Source organism: Hypomesus nipponensis, chromosome 18 (assembly GCF_054491055.1).
Source record: "Hypomesus nipponensis isolate SF chromosome 18, ASM5449105v1, whole genome shotgun sequence".
NCBI classification, from domain to species: Eukaryota; Metazoa; Chordata; class Actinopteri; order Osmeriformes; family Osmeridae; genus Hypomesus; species Hypomesus nipponensis.
The window spans coordinates 7,578,482-7,591,876 of NC_140378.1; the positions used below are offsets into that span (position 1 = coordinate 7,578,482).

Consider the following 13,395-nt stretch of genomic DNA (forward strand, 5'->3'; position numbering starts at 1 on the left):
AGACATATGTTTATTACAGTATGCTACAGTGGTGGATAGCTGTTAATTTAAAATCTGTTGAAACTAGGTTCTGGAAAATCTTTATGCAGCCAGGTGAGAAAAGTGCAGCCATGTGAAGGAAAAATCATCAAGACTAAGAAGATGAGAAATCACAGCATCTGCACAGGGCTCTGCAAGTTTGCGTTACTGTACGCCGTCTGATCATAAACTTTCATGAAAGTAGTTTTATACAAACTAATTGAATGCAAGCATACAGCACACTTGCACATATAGTGCTACACACACACACAAACACACAAGCACACACTGTCCAGTCCTACACGCGCACACAAACACACTGCCCACATGCGGGTGTGAGGGATGAAGACGGAGCGGGGCTGGGTGTCAGCAGCAGGTGAGCAGTAGCTGTGCAGCGGGGCCATAGAGATAAGGAGAGAGGAGGTGGGCGCTAGGCTGAGTCCTGTCAGTATACACGCATGCCTGTGTACACACTGGGTGTTAAAAGCTAGCAGACAGGTCTGACTGAGGCTGGATCTAACCTGTGATTGATCACTGAGGTTCAGGCCGAGTTCAGGGGAGGTCTCTGCCATTGTGGGCAAATGATTGACAGGCTCAAAATGGGATGATGGAATATTATCAGGAAGCCATTTGTAATGCAGGGCCAACCGGAATCACACAGGGGCGTTGTCTCGCTGGAATGAAGTCATCCATCACCTCAACTTGGTATCTGATTAGGTCATGAGGGTTTTTTGGAATAGAAATATTTTGTTTCTTGTTGCCTCAGTAATACAGACAGACATGTGATGCTGTGAAATGTCACCCAGTGAAAGAGAATAGTCGTGCTAAAAGAACTTTCTTTTGACAATGTTTTCACATGGAGAAGTACAACTGTAAGATTATTACAGTGGACAGCTATTTATGTGACATTTTTACTATAGTATTGGGATATTGAGAAGTCTACACCTTCTCCGAATCATTCTTTCAAGTATAAAATTCACATCTTTAAAACATAAAAAAACTTTCACAAAAATAAAAAATACATTACAAATACTATCTTAAATAACTGGAAGCAAAAAGAAACAAACGCATATCAACCGATTGACTACGACAGTACCTCGTTCCGTCGAAACAGCCCAACCTTCTCGTGGTGTTTTCTCTGGCCCCTGTCCCTTTAATAAACTCATGGTTATCTACTGTAACAAATGTCTCGCTGCCATCAAGTCCAGGCAAGGAGGGAGGAGTTTTTAATGTTCAGTTTGTTCTATGGATCGATGTTTGCTGGCATCGCCTCACCCTGCCTGTGCTGTGCGTAATACCATTACCCAAACGTTTTACGCTTGTCCCTCCACATATTCAATACCGTACTCTGAAAACTGACAGACGTCGCCATAAGGCTTTGATGGACCAAAACGGAAAGAAAAGAAGACGATCTACCCTGCAGGACATCTAGGAACAAGGTGAAAAATACTCACTCCTGCATCTGCTTTGCCCAGGCAACGTTTCCGACTGGATTCTACAAGGAGAGAGCAGAAGTAGCCGACTCAGACAGCAAAATAAAGACTTGCTGTTTCGCTTTATCTCTCTCTCTCTGCATGGACTATCTTAGCCCGCAATAGACCAATTTCACCTGGGCAGAGTGAACGTGAACCACGAGTTCAAAAATGCCACGGAGGAAACAGCAAGCGCCGAAACGGGCTGCGGGTAAGGAGGACTTGACTCTCATCATATGGGTCACGAACAATATTACATTTAGCTACATTTGTAAAACATGCGTTAAGTAAATGTGTGATATATTTAATTATAAACTAAAATGAAATGAAGAAGTATAACATGATAGTTTACACCCGTCGAACAACACAAGGCGCCCTATTACTGTACGATGGAGATTCACTCCAACAGTCGTGATATAACGTTTAAGGCATTGATAAAAGTTTTCTGTGGCCTATTAACCTATTTTTGAACACGTGCACTTAGCGTTATTTCTCTCACCAGGGTGTAACTGTTATTCGTATTTGACTAGAGCTTCTTAATTTTATTGTCCAGATTTGATATTGACAATGTGTGGGCTACATGTTATCCGACCCAAAAGTTTGCTCTCACAATAATGACCCAAAGCAGTCGCAGAATCGGAAAGACGCAAATCAAAAGCAGACACGCGAAATATCAGATGTGCCTCGACTAACTGAAACAGATGAACTTTGCATGAACTCCTAATATCTCATACATTGAAGAACGCTATTTCTCGCGCGTCGCACACGCACGCACACACACACACACACACACACACACACACAGTCCCCCCCCCTCTCTTTCTCCACTCTTTCTGTCTTTCACACACATACACAAACACACTCCCAGCAACCCCATGAATTTGAAAATGTGGAACAGAAACACATAGCCTAACAGAAACAGAAACAATGGCCTCTTTTGTTTGTATGGAATTGTTTAAAGAGCATTGATACACTTTGAATCATGCTTTACCTCACATTGCACGTACATATAGAGTCAACATGTTTGGATGATGCTAGTTGATATTATTTAGTCCAAATAATACATCAGAATCCAAAAGTAGACTTGTTTCTGAAGAGGTGTGTGTGAGTGCATGGTGTGTGTCTGTGAGTGTGTACATTGCCCTATATAGTCCGTGGCCTGGGTCATAGTGATACTTCACAGTGAAATGAGAAACATTGAATCTAATGTAACATAGGTGGTTATATGACAACGTTAATGCTATGCACACTCCAAGGATCCAAGGGTATGTGCTGGCTCTCTGAGTGAATGCTTAGGCTTTAGCTTAGTGAGTGTGTATGTCTATGATGCCAGGTGCCAACCCCGGTCACTCACGTTACTGTTGCATTAAAAGCTTTTTTTGAGGCCTATCATTACATAAGGCCCATAAGTAGCGTTTCACCTTAATATATCTTTCCTTTATGCTTTTTACTTACTTTGGGGAAAATTACAAATAAAAAAAAAGTCACAACAAACAAAATGTTAGGAAACATTCTAAGTGCAACTATAGTGTCACTTTAATAATTTCATTTACTATACACTTTCAACACATTTTAAAGTATGACCACATGTTCTGGACAGTAATTGGCGTGATTGCCCACCAGCACTAGGTCATGCTTGAGTGGACATCCTTGACCTCATTTTTTATAATGTTTATAACACAATGTAATTACACATTAGTATTGAAGTGACTGAAAAGGATTAAGTTGATTCATAAAGAGAGGGGTAATTTGATGGTGTGATGGGGGTATCTTTTGTAGATGTGGATGTTGTTCTCTGGTTGCAGTGGGTTGAGGAGTTATCTGTCTTTGTTATGGCTGCGGATGTACAAGCAGATGGTGATTGTTCTCTGCCAATAATGGCGGTTCTTTATACCCACTAAAGATACTGAGACCCTTATCTAACAGTCACACATTCATTTCATTGAAGTACACACATTCTCAGAGAAAGGCACCCAAAACCGACATTTTTTTCCCCACATTTTAGTCAGTAAAATCCCCTTTCTTAAAAACAATGTCCCTAGTATTATTCAGAGAACTTTTGAGAAGATGCCTAAGCGATCCCTTTACATGCTCTCAGCTGCCTTGCCTGTAATCTGGTAAATGTGTCAGCCCTATAGAGAAATAAGCTTTCCAGAAGAGTTTCTTCATTGTTGAGGTAATTGTCTCCTCTTTGACAGGCACATTCATCAGTGGCTTAATGGTCAATCAAAAGTTGGCAGGCAGAGTGTTTTCATTCTTTCCTATCCACTACATTAGGAATACTTAATCAAAATGTCTCCCGGTAATGGCTGTGAAGAGTTCATGACTGACTGATCCGTTGTCTGTGCCGATAGAAAATTAACAGCTCGGCACTGGAGAGATGTGGGCCTGCAGATAAACAAATTGTGCATTAATATTTCATCTTCAAGACCTGGGATGTGCTATCAGGCGGCGGAATATTCCTGGGCTGTGTTGTCATTTCTCTCGCTTTCTCTTTTTCTGTATTCTTGAAGGCTCTTTGCAGCTGTAACTCATTTCGCTTGATGACTTTACTGGGGTTACAGAGAGTGACGACAAATTGATTACCTGGCAGAGCAAGAATGGAGGGAAGAGAGACGCGGACTGACAGTCATGTTATAATAATATGTTTAATGATGTGTGGAGGGGGAACAAGGAGAGAGGGGTATTGAAATAAGACCATGGAAGATGCAAGAAATACATTTCCTTTATTTGTAGTGCTCTTAAAGACGTAGTGTCTCTCTCAGTTGAGGCTTTATTCTGCAAGGTGGTGTAAAAAGGCCATTCTCAGGCCTCTCACACATTAATTCACAGGACAGTTGGTTTCCAGGGTGCTTCTGCACCCCTGGAGGATTGTATTATTAATAGGCATATTTGTAAATTGGAGACTACAGACATGCGTGTAAAGGGCAGTGTATTTGATTTACTTTTTCAGCACACTTTGAGCGTAAGGGTTATTTAAAGTGACTATTACTGCCTTGTATAATATACAACATGCAAAACCTACAGTTTGTGATGCCAGAAATATCACTATTAACTGAACAATAGGTGTTGGCAGTATCCTGTTTTATTGTATTCCACTGTACATAAATGGGAAACTTTGAAGTAGATCAATGACATTTTTACTTGAAGGAGGAGCATACTTTTTTTCAGCAGTGAATGTGTTTCTCTTATCGGTTGTACGATAGCTCTGTGCCTCAAACAGTTAGCCCAATTTGCTGTTAACAAGATAAATTGGAGAACAGACAAAGGCATTAAGTGTTGCAGTGCCAGTAAATGACTGACAGCAGCTTGTGGGAATTGGCTAGCTGAAATTCCTCCTAAGTGGTTTGTTCTGGAAACATCTTACAATCAAGGCAGATGTTGTTTATCCAGTTTAGGCACAAAAAAGCCAATCCAATGCACCAATTTGAATGACAAAACCTTAAAAGAAAATGGCAACAAAATACAAGCGTGCTCTATTTCTCTTTAAAGATTGCCACCTTTTTATAACTCCTCGTTAATTATAGCTTTTTTGTATAGCATTTGTATTTATTTGCAATACACCATTGTTTGAATGACATAAGCACAACACGGTAAATTGTGGGCTTGTGCCCAACCAAAAAAGGAGAGATTTGAAATCAAAGTGTGAAATGAGGACAAAGCGAACAATATGCTGAAGGGGTCTCTGATGAGATGACTGTGGTGACAATCATTTGCCCATCAAGGGTGCGTGACAGCTCCGATTCTACCATTCCATCCTACACTCCATTGAATCACTGAGTGATGTCATCAACAGTGACCACTGAAGTATGGCATTGTTCTCGTATAGTGAGATTCAGCCTTCTGTTATCTTGTTCCCAAGTTCCCAATAATTTTAGACCATTGTTCTGACTCTGGATATGTGTGAGGAAATGTTGAGTCTTGGTCTTGGTCTTGGCCTTTTCTCCGAGAGATGTCTTTTTCACCTGGCTTCATCATCTGGAATGTTCTCACAGTAGTAAAACAATAAAGTAATACATGGTTGTTTAGTGAGTAATCTCATTGCATTTCCTATTGCATGCCAGGGAGGTGACAGGTGTGGATAGCTAATAGTTTGGGAGGCTTTTGTTTGTCTGAGAGTCAGACAGGGTGGTGCACTGTCTAGGTGATATGAACAGAGACTCTTGTGCCCTGGAGCATAGTGATCTCTCCTCCTCTCTCTTGTGTGGAAAAAGGCTGTTTTGATTGGTCTCAAGGCAAGTGCCTGAGCAGTGTTGCACCTCGATGCAGCAGCCTCTCATTCACCTTGCCTTCCCTCTGAGACCTGCACTAGTTTCCAGGCAAATGACACAATTTGATATGCCGTTGGGGTGATTCATGTGGATAATGTTTCCATGTGATCATCGCTGCAGAAAAGGCAATTTCTTGTTATGATTTTTTTTTCCTCATTAAGTCCGACAATAACTCGAATATTGGGAGAGTTTATTGCAAGCAGGCTAAAACTCATTATTTCTGCCAGACATTCCAAGTACAAAAGAAATTATGTTACGGTATTTTGTCCAGGTCCCTACAGATATAATGATTTAAGAGACCGAAACAGGGGCAAGTCTGAATCCCTGCAGTAGGGCAGCTAATCCTCATCTGTGGACTTTGAGGAAGTGAACAGAGTTGTTAGCACAGTAACACTGTGCTTCTGCTACTGATTACACAAAGAATCATGTTTGTAATAAAGTACAATAAAATACAAACTTGTGTATTCTTATATGCGTAGCGTAATTAGCACTTCCATTACACAGCACACTGTCCTATGTCATCCGTACACACGTAACCTATCAATTGGCTTATGATCCACGTGTGTCCTATTCCTTCCATGCAGAATTTAGGTAAAAAGAGAACCCCAAAATGACAGTTGTTGACCTGAACATATAATATATATATATATATATATATATATATATATATATATATATATATATATATATATATATATATATATATATATATATATATATATATATATATATATATATATATATATATATATATATATATATATATATATATATATATATATATATAACAAGTCAGGAGATCTAAATGTCGGCCATATGGTTAGGAAGTTGTTCAAAACAATCAGGGCTGGATCAGATTTCCAACCACAGATGCTTATTTAAAGAGTCTAGTGCCTCTGCCATGGCCTCATTCACAGATAGGTACCTCTTGGTAGTAAGACAACGACGGTCTCTTATTTCAGAGGCACCGTTTCTACAAGGACACGAACAGGTACAAACATTCAAGACAATGACAGTGTCTCAAATCAATGAGTCACTTAGCTGGTCCCCATACACAATCTCCCAAATTGTTCACTGACAAAAACAGTAGTATGAACCAAGATGAAATAATACAATTTATATTAACATATTTAAAGGCATTTCAATGTAATTGAATGGAAATAGTGTTCACCAACACGTACAAATAGCATGATACATTGCACAGTTGTCTCAGAATATGATAACATCCAAAACACAGCGAAAGCATTAATCTGAAGTTATCCGTGGTGTACCTGATTTGCTTCTAATCAAATCCTTAATAGGCTTCAATTAAGATGTATTATGCAAATTAACCCTCAGCAGTTACTGTCTGCAGGAGCAGGAGCTACGACAATATTGTGCTAATGGTGTGATCTGTAACAATTACAAAGGTAAACTGTCTTCACACTGCATGCTTTGTGCTCTTCACAGAGGTCAGTGTGGTCAATTTGGGTTGGAATGTGTGTTTGTAAAGGTTCTACATCTAACATACCATTATCTTAACATCTGTTCTTTGATTTGTTTAGTTTTGTTCAGTTATGAGCAGAGGAGAAAAAACATTTTGTGCGCTAGTTAGTTTTCTAACTTAATAACTTCAAAACGTTAGCTTAACATTATCACCCATTCCAAATGTAGCTTTACTAACGAGCATCGTAAAAATATGATTAGCAAAGCTATGTATGGAAATGGCATTTGTTAAGAAAATAAACAGTACGTCTTAATCTGATGTGTGAATATATCCATGCTGCTTTGTGATCAGAGAAGCAAGGCCTTTAAGACAACCCACTAAAACACAGGAGGGTTAGGAAGTTGTGAACCTTGCACTTTCTCTAACTTCATTTAACATGGAGGCTGATGGCTGTCTGGCAGTTTTATAGCTGACACATTTTATGAGTTGTCACGCAGTGCAATTACATAGGACCTAATTTGATGAATCAACTCAATGTTCTGTCGTTTCACTTGACCTCAACAGGCCTGTGCTCCCCATCCTCTAGACTGGGGTCAAACTGAGGCTTTCACGTTTTTACTCATCCAATCACATTGTCTGGGAGTGAAACACTTAGACATTCTGCTCCTATTACAACCAATCAAGTTTGTGCTATGTCCAAGGTATCAATTGCTATGTAATTTGAATATGCACTAAGCACCAGACACATATTTTGCAATCAATCAATTCATAATTTGACTATTAAAGACCCATGATGTTTCTAATTGCATGCGATATTTGCAGATTAAACATATTTTTGGAATGACAATGTTTTAAAAATAATTACTCTCTATTGTTCATTTTGGCCATGTTAGAAATATATACCCTAAATATGCAACAAACCATGTCTCATATTCTGTTGATGTGCTTTTTAAGCTTTAAATAGTTTTCCTGCGTGCAGAGCCAGTCTGTTGAAACTAACAGCTTAATTGAAACTCATTAAATGACAGTGACAGCCTAGGTGTCCGTGTTGAATATAAAATTATTCTTTTGTACTTACAACTTGATTAAGGGGAACCACTGAACATATTAATGTATCAACGCCCTGTTCTGAATACACTTCACATAGCCTACCACAGTAACAGGAACACTGAAATACAAAGTCGCCGTAACAAGACAAGGAAAAACAGATAACAATGTACAAAATAATTATGTTCACTTATCACTTCATTTATTCAGCCAGGGCTTAAAATAACATAGTAATTTGTTGACAGGGGTATGAAAAGTGTGCGGCCTGTATCATGAAAAATAAAAATGAGAGGCATTTGGAATTGGTTTAAAATTGACTGCCCTTGTAATGAGTGTATGACAAATGGTATACTTTAGGGAAAGAAAATGAATTTGGGCAAACCAACGATATTATTCTAGTGCCTTTTCTATATGTTGTGAAGATAAACACATTTCACTTAAAATGACCATAATGTGATATTGTCCAACACAGTAATAGTAACATGTCTCACAATGTTAAATTAATGCAGGTCACTAGTTCCAATCAGACTTAGATCAATAACATGTATCAGTTGTGTGAAATTGAAAGTGAACATATTTGCTTGTAGGCCTAGTTGAGTTTTTTTTGGGTTCATTAGTTTTTTTTCATAGGGTAAGAACAAATACAAGCCCATGTCTAGTTACAACAATGTATCATATTATTTACTTATTTTTCCATTGTAAAAATTGTACCATGTATCAAATGCTTATCACTGTCAAATTACCAGGGCCAAGTTGCATCTCACATTGCTGAAATCTGACTAAAACAATGTTACAAAACACAATTTAAAAAAAGGGGATTTCCAAAGAGGATGGATTTACAGCTCTGTTCATCCTCACATGATTAATATTACACAGGGAAGTCTTTGTGCAGGAAGAAGCATGTCTAATAGTGGGCCAACTGTATCTGACTAAAAGCAAACATGGTGCCAAAGGCTTCCTGTACAGAAACTGACTTGACGCATCATGAAAGCTTCATGTGGGTGTTGGGTGATGTCATCCACCAGATTTGAGCCGATTTGAGAGCACAAATGTTTTACGACTGATTGGACAAATGCATCTTTGGTATGTCAACAAAGGCAGATGAAAAAAGGAAACAGGCAAGTTTTCCGGAGGAACTGCCATCAAAGCAAGGATAGGGCTGGATTAAACAAGTAAGTTATACTTCCTGTATTTATACAGGTTTTCAAGGCTTCTCTACTCAGTGATACCAGCGACCTTTGTAATAACTCAATGCATCCACAAAGGGTAGGGGTCTACCAGGAGAGGTTCATTTTTGGTATTCATCTCCCTCCCCTGATCACAGGAATTTCAGGGTCTCCTTGTCTTCCCTTTTTCCCATGCTCATCATATTTCTCAATACATGTGAGGTGAGTTAGTGAACAATTCAAACATATGTCAGCCTGCCTACAAATATGCAGAAATACTGTAGGTGTTCCTCTCATGGATACACTGGTTTTGTGAACCAACTACAGCAGTGTTTATTTTTTTAACGAGTGCCAGAGATAGGAAGACACTCAACTTCAATGTGGTCTCTGTAGGACCTGCTGGCCAATCATTTTGGAGTCCCAGAGTGAGTGTTGTGTGTGTGGGTAAGCCTGGGAGAGGGAGGGGGGGGGGCTTTGTGGGATCATCTCTCTAATACCTGCCACTGCACTGCCAGAGCAGGGAGAGGCTGGATTCAATGGGAAGAAAGACACTAAAGCACTGCATAGCAGAGTAATATCTGTTCTCGTGCAGTTATGTCACTTAAATTCTGGTGTTTTCTGTGGTTTATGGAAATTGTTTATGAAAAATTGTAAAGGTTCGAATTAGGATGTAAAGAAAAATGATGTAAACGTGATTATTCAACTCAGCAAGAATACATTAATCCCAACATAAATTGACTGAGAAACTGTCTTTTGTATTTTTATCTCTCTGTCCCCTCTGGCCATTTTAAAGATGCAGGAAGTGGCCATTTTCTCCATGTCAGGGGAAGGTCAGTGTTGACATGAGCAACGTTATGTCTGGTAAAACTGAGACCATTTGGACCGTCTGTCTGCCTGTCTGCCTGCCTGTCTCACTTTCTCTGTCTGTCTGTGTGGCTTGTCCAACCAACACTATGGACTAGTGTCTCCCTGGTAACTGTTGTCTGTGGGGAGTTGATCCTGACAACGTCACAGAGGTCACACATAGATCATAGCCATCGCCGGGGGCTGTGACATCAACACTGAGTTGCCTCAGCAGGACAGAACACAGGCCAGTCTGGGGATAAACACACAGGGCTGGATGAATACATCTCTCTGTGCTGCAGGACACATACTTTGAGATGCTTATTGACAGGGCTTGATTTAACTTGACTTTCCAAATCATCAGACCCACCCCTTTTCTTCTTGTTTCAACCCCACCTCTACCCGCAATGAACTCTCATTTTCATTTGCTGAAACACAAGAGGGGAGGTTCTAAAAGCCTTTAATCATGACTTCCTGGTCACTTTCTCTTGCCTGATCAATCAAAGAGATGCATGTGGCTGTCAGAACACTATATGCCACAACAACACCCGCAGGACACTGGGATCGAGTATTATCTAGGTTTTTCTGTGCGTTTGTGTGTGTTTGTGTGCGTGACTGTGTGCGTGTGCTTGTTTGTGGAAATAATCGTGTGTTAACGGCAGTCCTCATCCACTTTGAACAGACTGTACGTGTGTTTGTGTGTGTCATTATGCATGTGTGCTTTCTACATGCTCCGGAGCGGCCCTCCCTCTCTGGCAGCAACCCATCTGAGAGGTTCCGGTACTGTCCAGACGCATCCTTTAGGGACCTCATCAGCCCCTGGATTTCCTTCCCCTCTCGCCTGAGGGCATCCATATTCATTTCCTCCTCTGATTTGGGGAAAATGATGAAAGGCTGGCTTTTTTCCCATCTCCTATTTCCTGCCAAGGTTGCCTGCATTACAACACAACGTAAATCGGCACAGACCTGCAAACTCACTCCCATTTGGACAGGACTAGTCATACAGTATTGCACCACGTAAAATGGAAAGCTCAGTGATTACTGATGCAATGTGAGCTAAGTGACGAAAAGGAGATTCGTCGACTTGGCTTTTTGGTTTGTGCTCCTTAGAGTGCTAGTGTTGATCTGCTAGTTAGCTACATGAATCATCCACATATGCATATCTTATTTAGACTCAGATCTACTTTAGTGTCCTCTTAAGAGGTCTGCTTCTCATCATGAAAAGAAAAAAAAACTCATTCACTCTGAAGTTATTAGCGCTTGATGATATCATAGAGATAACTCAGGCGGTTTGAAATAACCCTGTGATTAAACTGGTGGGTGTATATTTATTTTCTTACTGAGGACGGGAAATGAAACATAATAAAAGTTACAGTCACATAACCAAACTCTGTAATTAGATGGTAGACTTTGATGATGCCCTGCACATGTGGCTGTTTATCTAAACCTCAGGTATAAGAGCAGGAGAGCTGACACACACGGGGCGGGGGCCAACCAGCTCAGTGTGAGTCTGAAGGCTTTGGTTGCCATGTCGACCCTAAACACACATGTACACAGACGGCGAGGCCTGCAAGAGAGGATCCTCCCCACCTCTGGCTCAGATCAGGAGGGCTCTCTCCGGTCGTAGGAATGCTCTCCTGCCTACAGGCACATTGAACAGAGTGTGTCTGCGGTTTGCAAACAGCCAACATTGATCATTATTCATGACAGACAGTCATATGGAGGCTTATGCTTATCCGAGCCTGAGTAACTCAGTGTTTGGGCTTCATTCAGGATAATACAAACTTTATGTGTACAGTGCCTTAGCACAACTGCTGTTACTGTATGTAGAACACCCCCTTCTGTTGCTCTTGAAATACTGTAGGTGGTGTGATTCATTCCTGCGCTGACACTTGACAGAAACAGTGCTCATATCATCTGCTTGTATGGAAACCCAAGCGGTTGCAAAATAGTGAGGTTAAGACTTTGCTGGGGTTTATTTCTTCATACATTGCAATAAGTATACAGTTGTTAAAAGTTGTCATCGACACTGTAGTGTATTTTCCTGCGCACGCGAAAAGGTGAGCAAGACTTTGTCAAAGCCTAGCTAGTTTAGTGCAATGTACCATTAAATTGTTTAAGCAGTTTATGCACAGTGGGTTGCAGCACTGGTGGGTTGTGACTGGACTCCATCTTGAGTCTTGTGTTGCTAGTAGCAGCAAGCCCACTTTGAGAGCCGGCTGGCTGTAGTACCAAACCCGGGCTGAAATTTTGGCCGGGAAGTAATTGACCCTCCTCTGAATGACACTGGCATAATTCACCTTAAAAGTTTGCACTGTCACCAGGATGAGCTAACTGTCTCCGTAAAATATATGGGTGCAATTTTCGAAATAGGTTTATAGCAATTCTTGGGAGAGGAGGGCAAGATAGTGATATTACTGACTTTATTACTGCAGCTGAACACCATCTAGCACCTTTCCCCTCTGTGTCTCTCTATTTCTCCACAGCAGAGAGTGGTGAGGGATCACACAGATCTTACATTGGAGGCACTTAAGGGAAGATTTGAAACCACTGTACAGCAATTCAGTACAGAAGGATGAAAAGTTACCAAAACCACTTTAGCACCCATTCCTAAACCACACATTAGCAATATCTTAAAAATAAAAAATAAAATAAAAAATATGTATTTTAAAAAGAAGTACACAAACAGGGAGAATAAAATGGGGCATATAATTCGAATTAGAACATATAACGTATACTTTATTATTAAATAATAGGATTGAAGCTGTAAAGTAAACAATAAAGTGTCTTTCTGACTACAACATTTAATTGTTTTATAAATGCAAATGGTTGCTTCTAATTATGGTGCAATTCTTTCTTTTTCTTTCCTCTAGTACCCAAAAAAAACTAATTTGACCTCATGATATTTAATGTACAGTGCCTGTATGGTGCATCTCAAAAATCGATCTTGACCTAGTGTTTGAACAAAAGCAACACTGTTATCCGCTATCCCCGGCTAATGCCACTCCCTCTCTGGCTCTATGTGAATACTCTCCTTTAATAGTGTGATGGCTAGTAACTAACATAAAAAATGGCTTATTTAGTGGGTTGAGGAAAGGTAGGCAGGACGAGGATGGGGTTTCTGTGACTGGCAGCGATCAATCACTCGGTGA

At 40.2% G+C, this 13,395-nt stretch overlaps 1 protein-coding gene across 1 annotated transcript in view; it reads left to right on the forward strand.

Moving 5' to 3' along the window:
- The first annotated feature begins 1,205 nt into the window (after positions 1-1,205).
- Positions 1,206-13,395, forward strand: part of tshz2 (teashirt zinc finger homeobox 2) — a 32,113-nt gene continuing 19,923 nt past the window's right edge. The window contains exon 1 of the mRNA XM_084681319.1: positions 1,206-1,701. Coding sequence (XP_084537445.1) covers positions 1,662-1,701 — 40 coding nt within the window. The 5' untranslated portion in view covers positions 1,206-1,661. The remainder of the gene's footprint in view (positions 1,702-13,395) is intronic.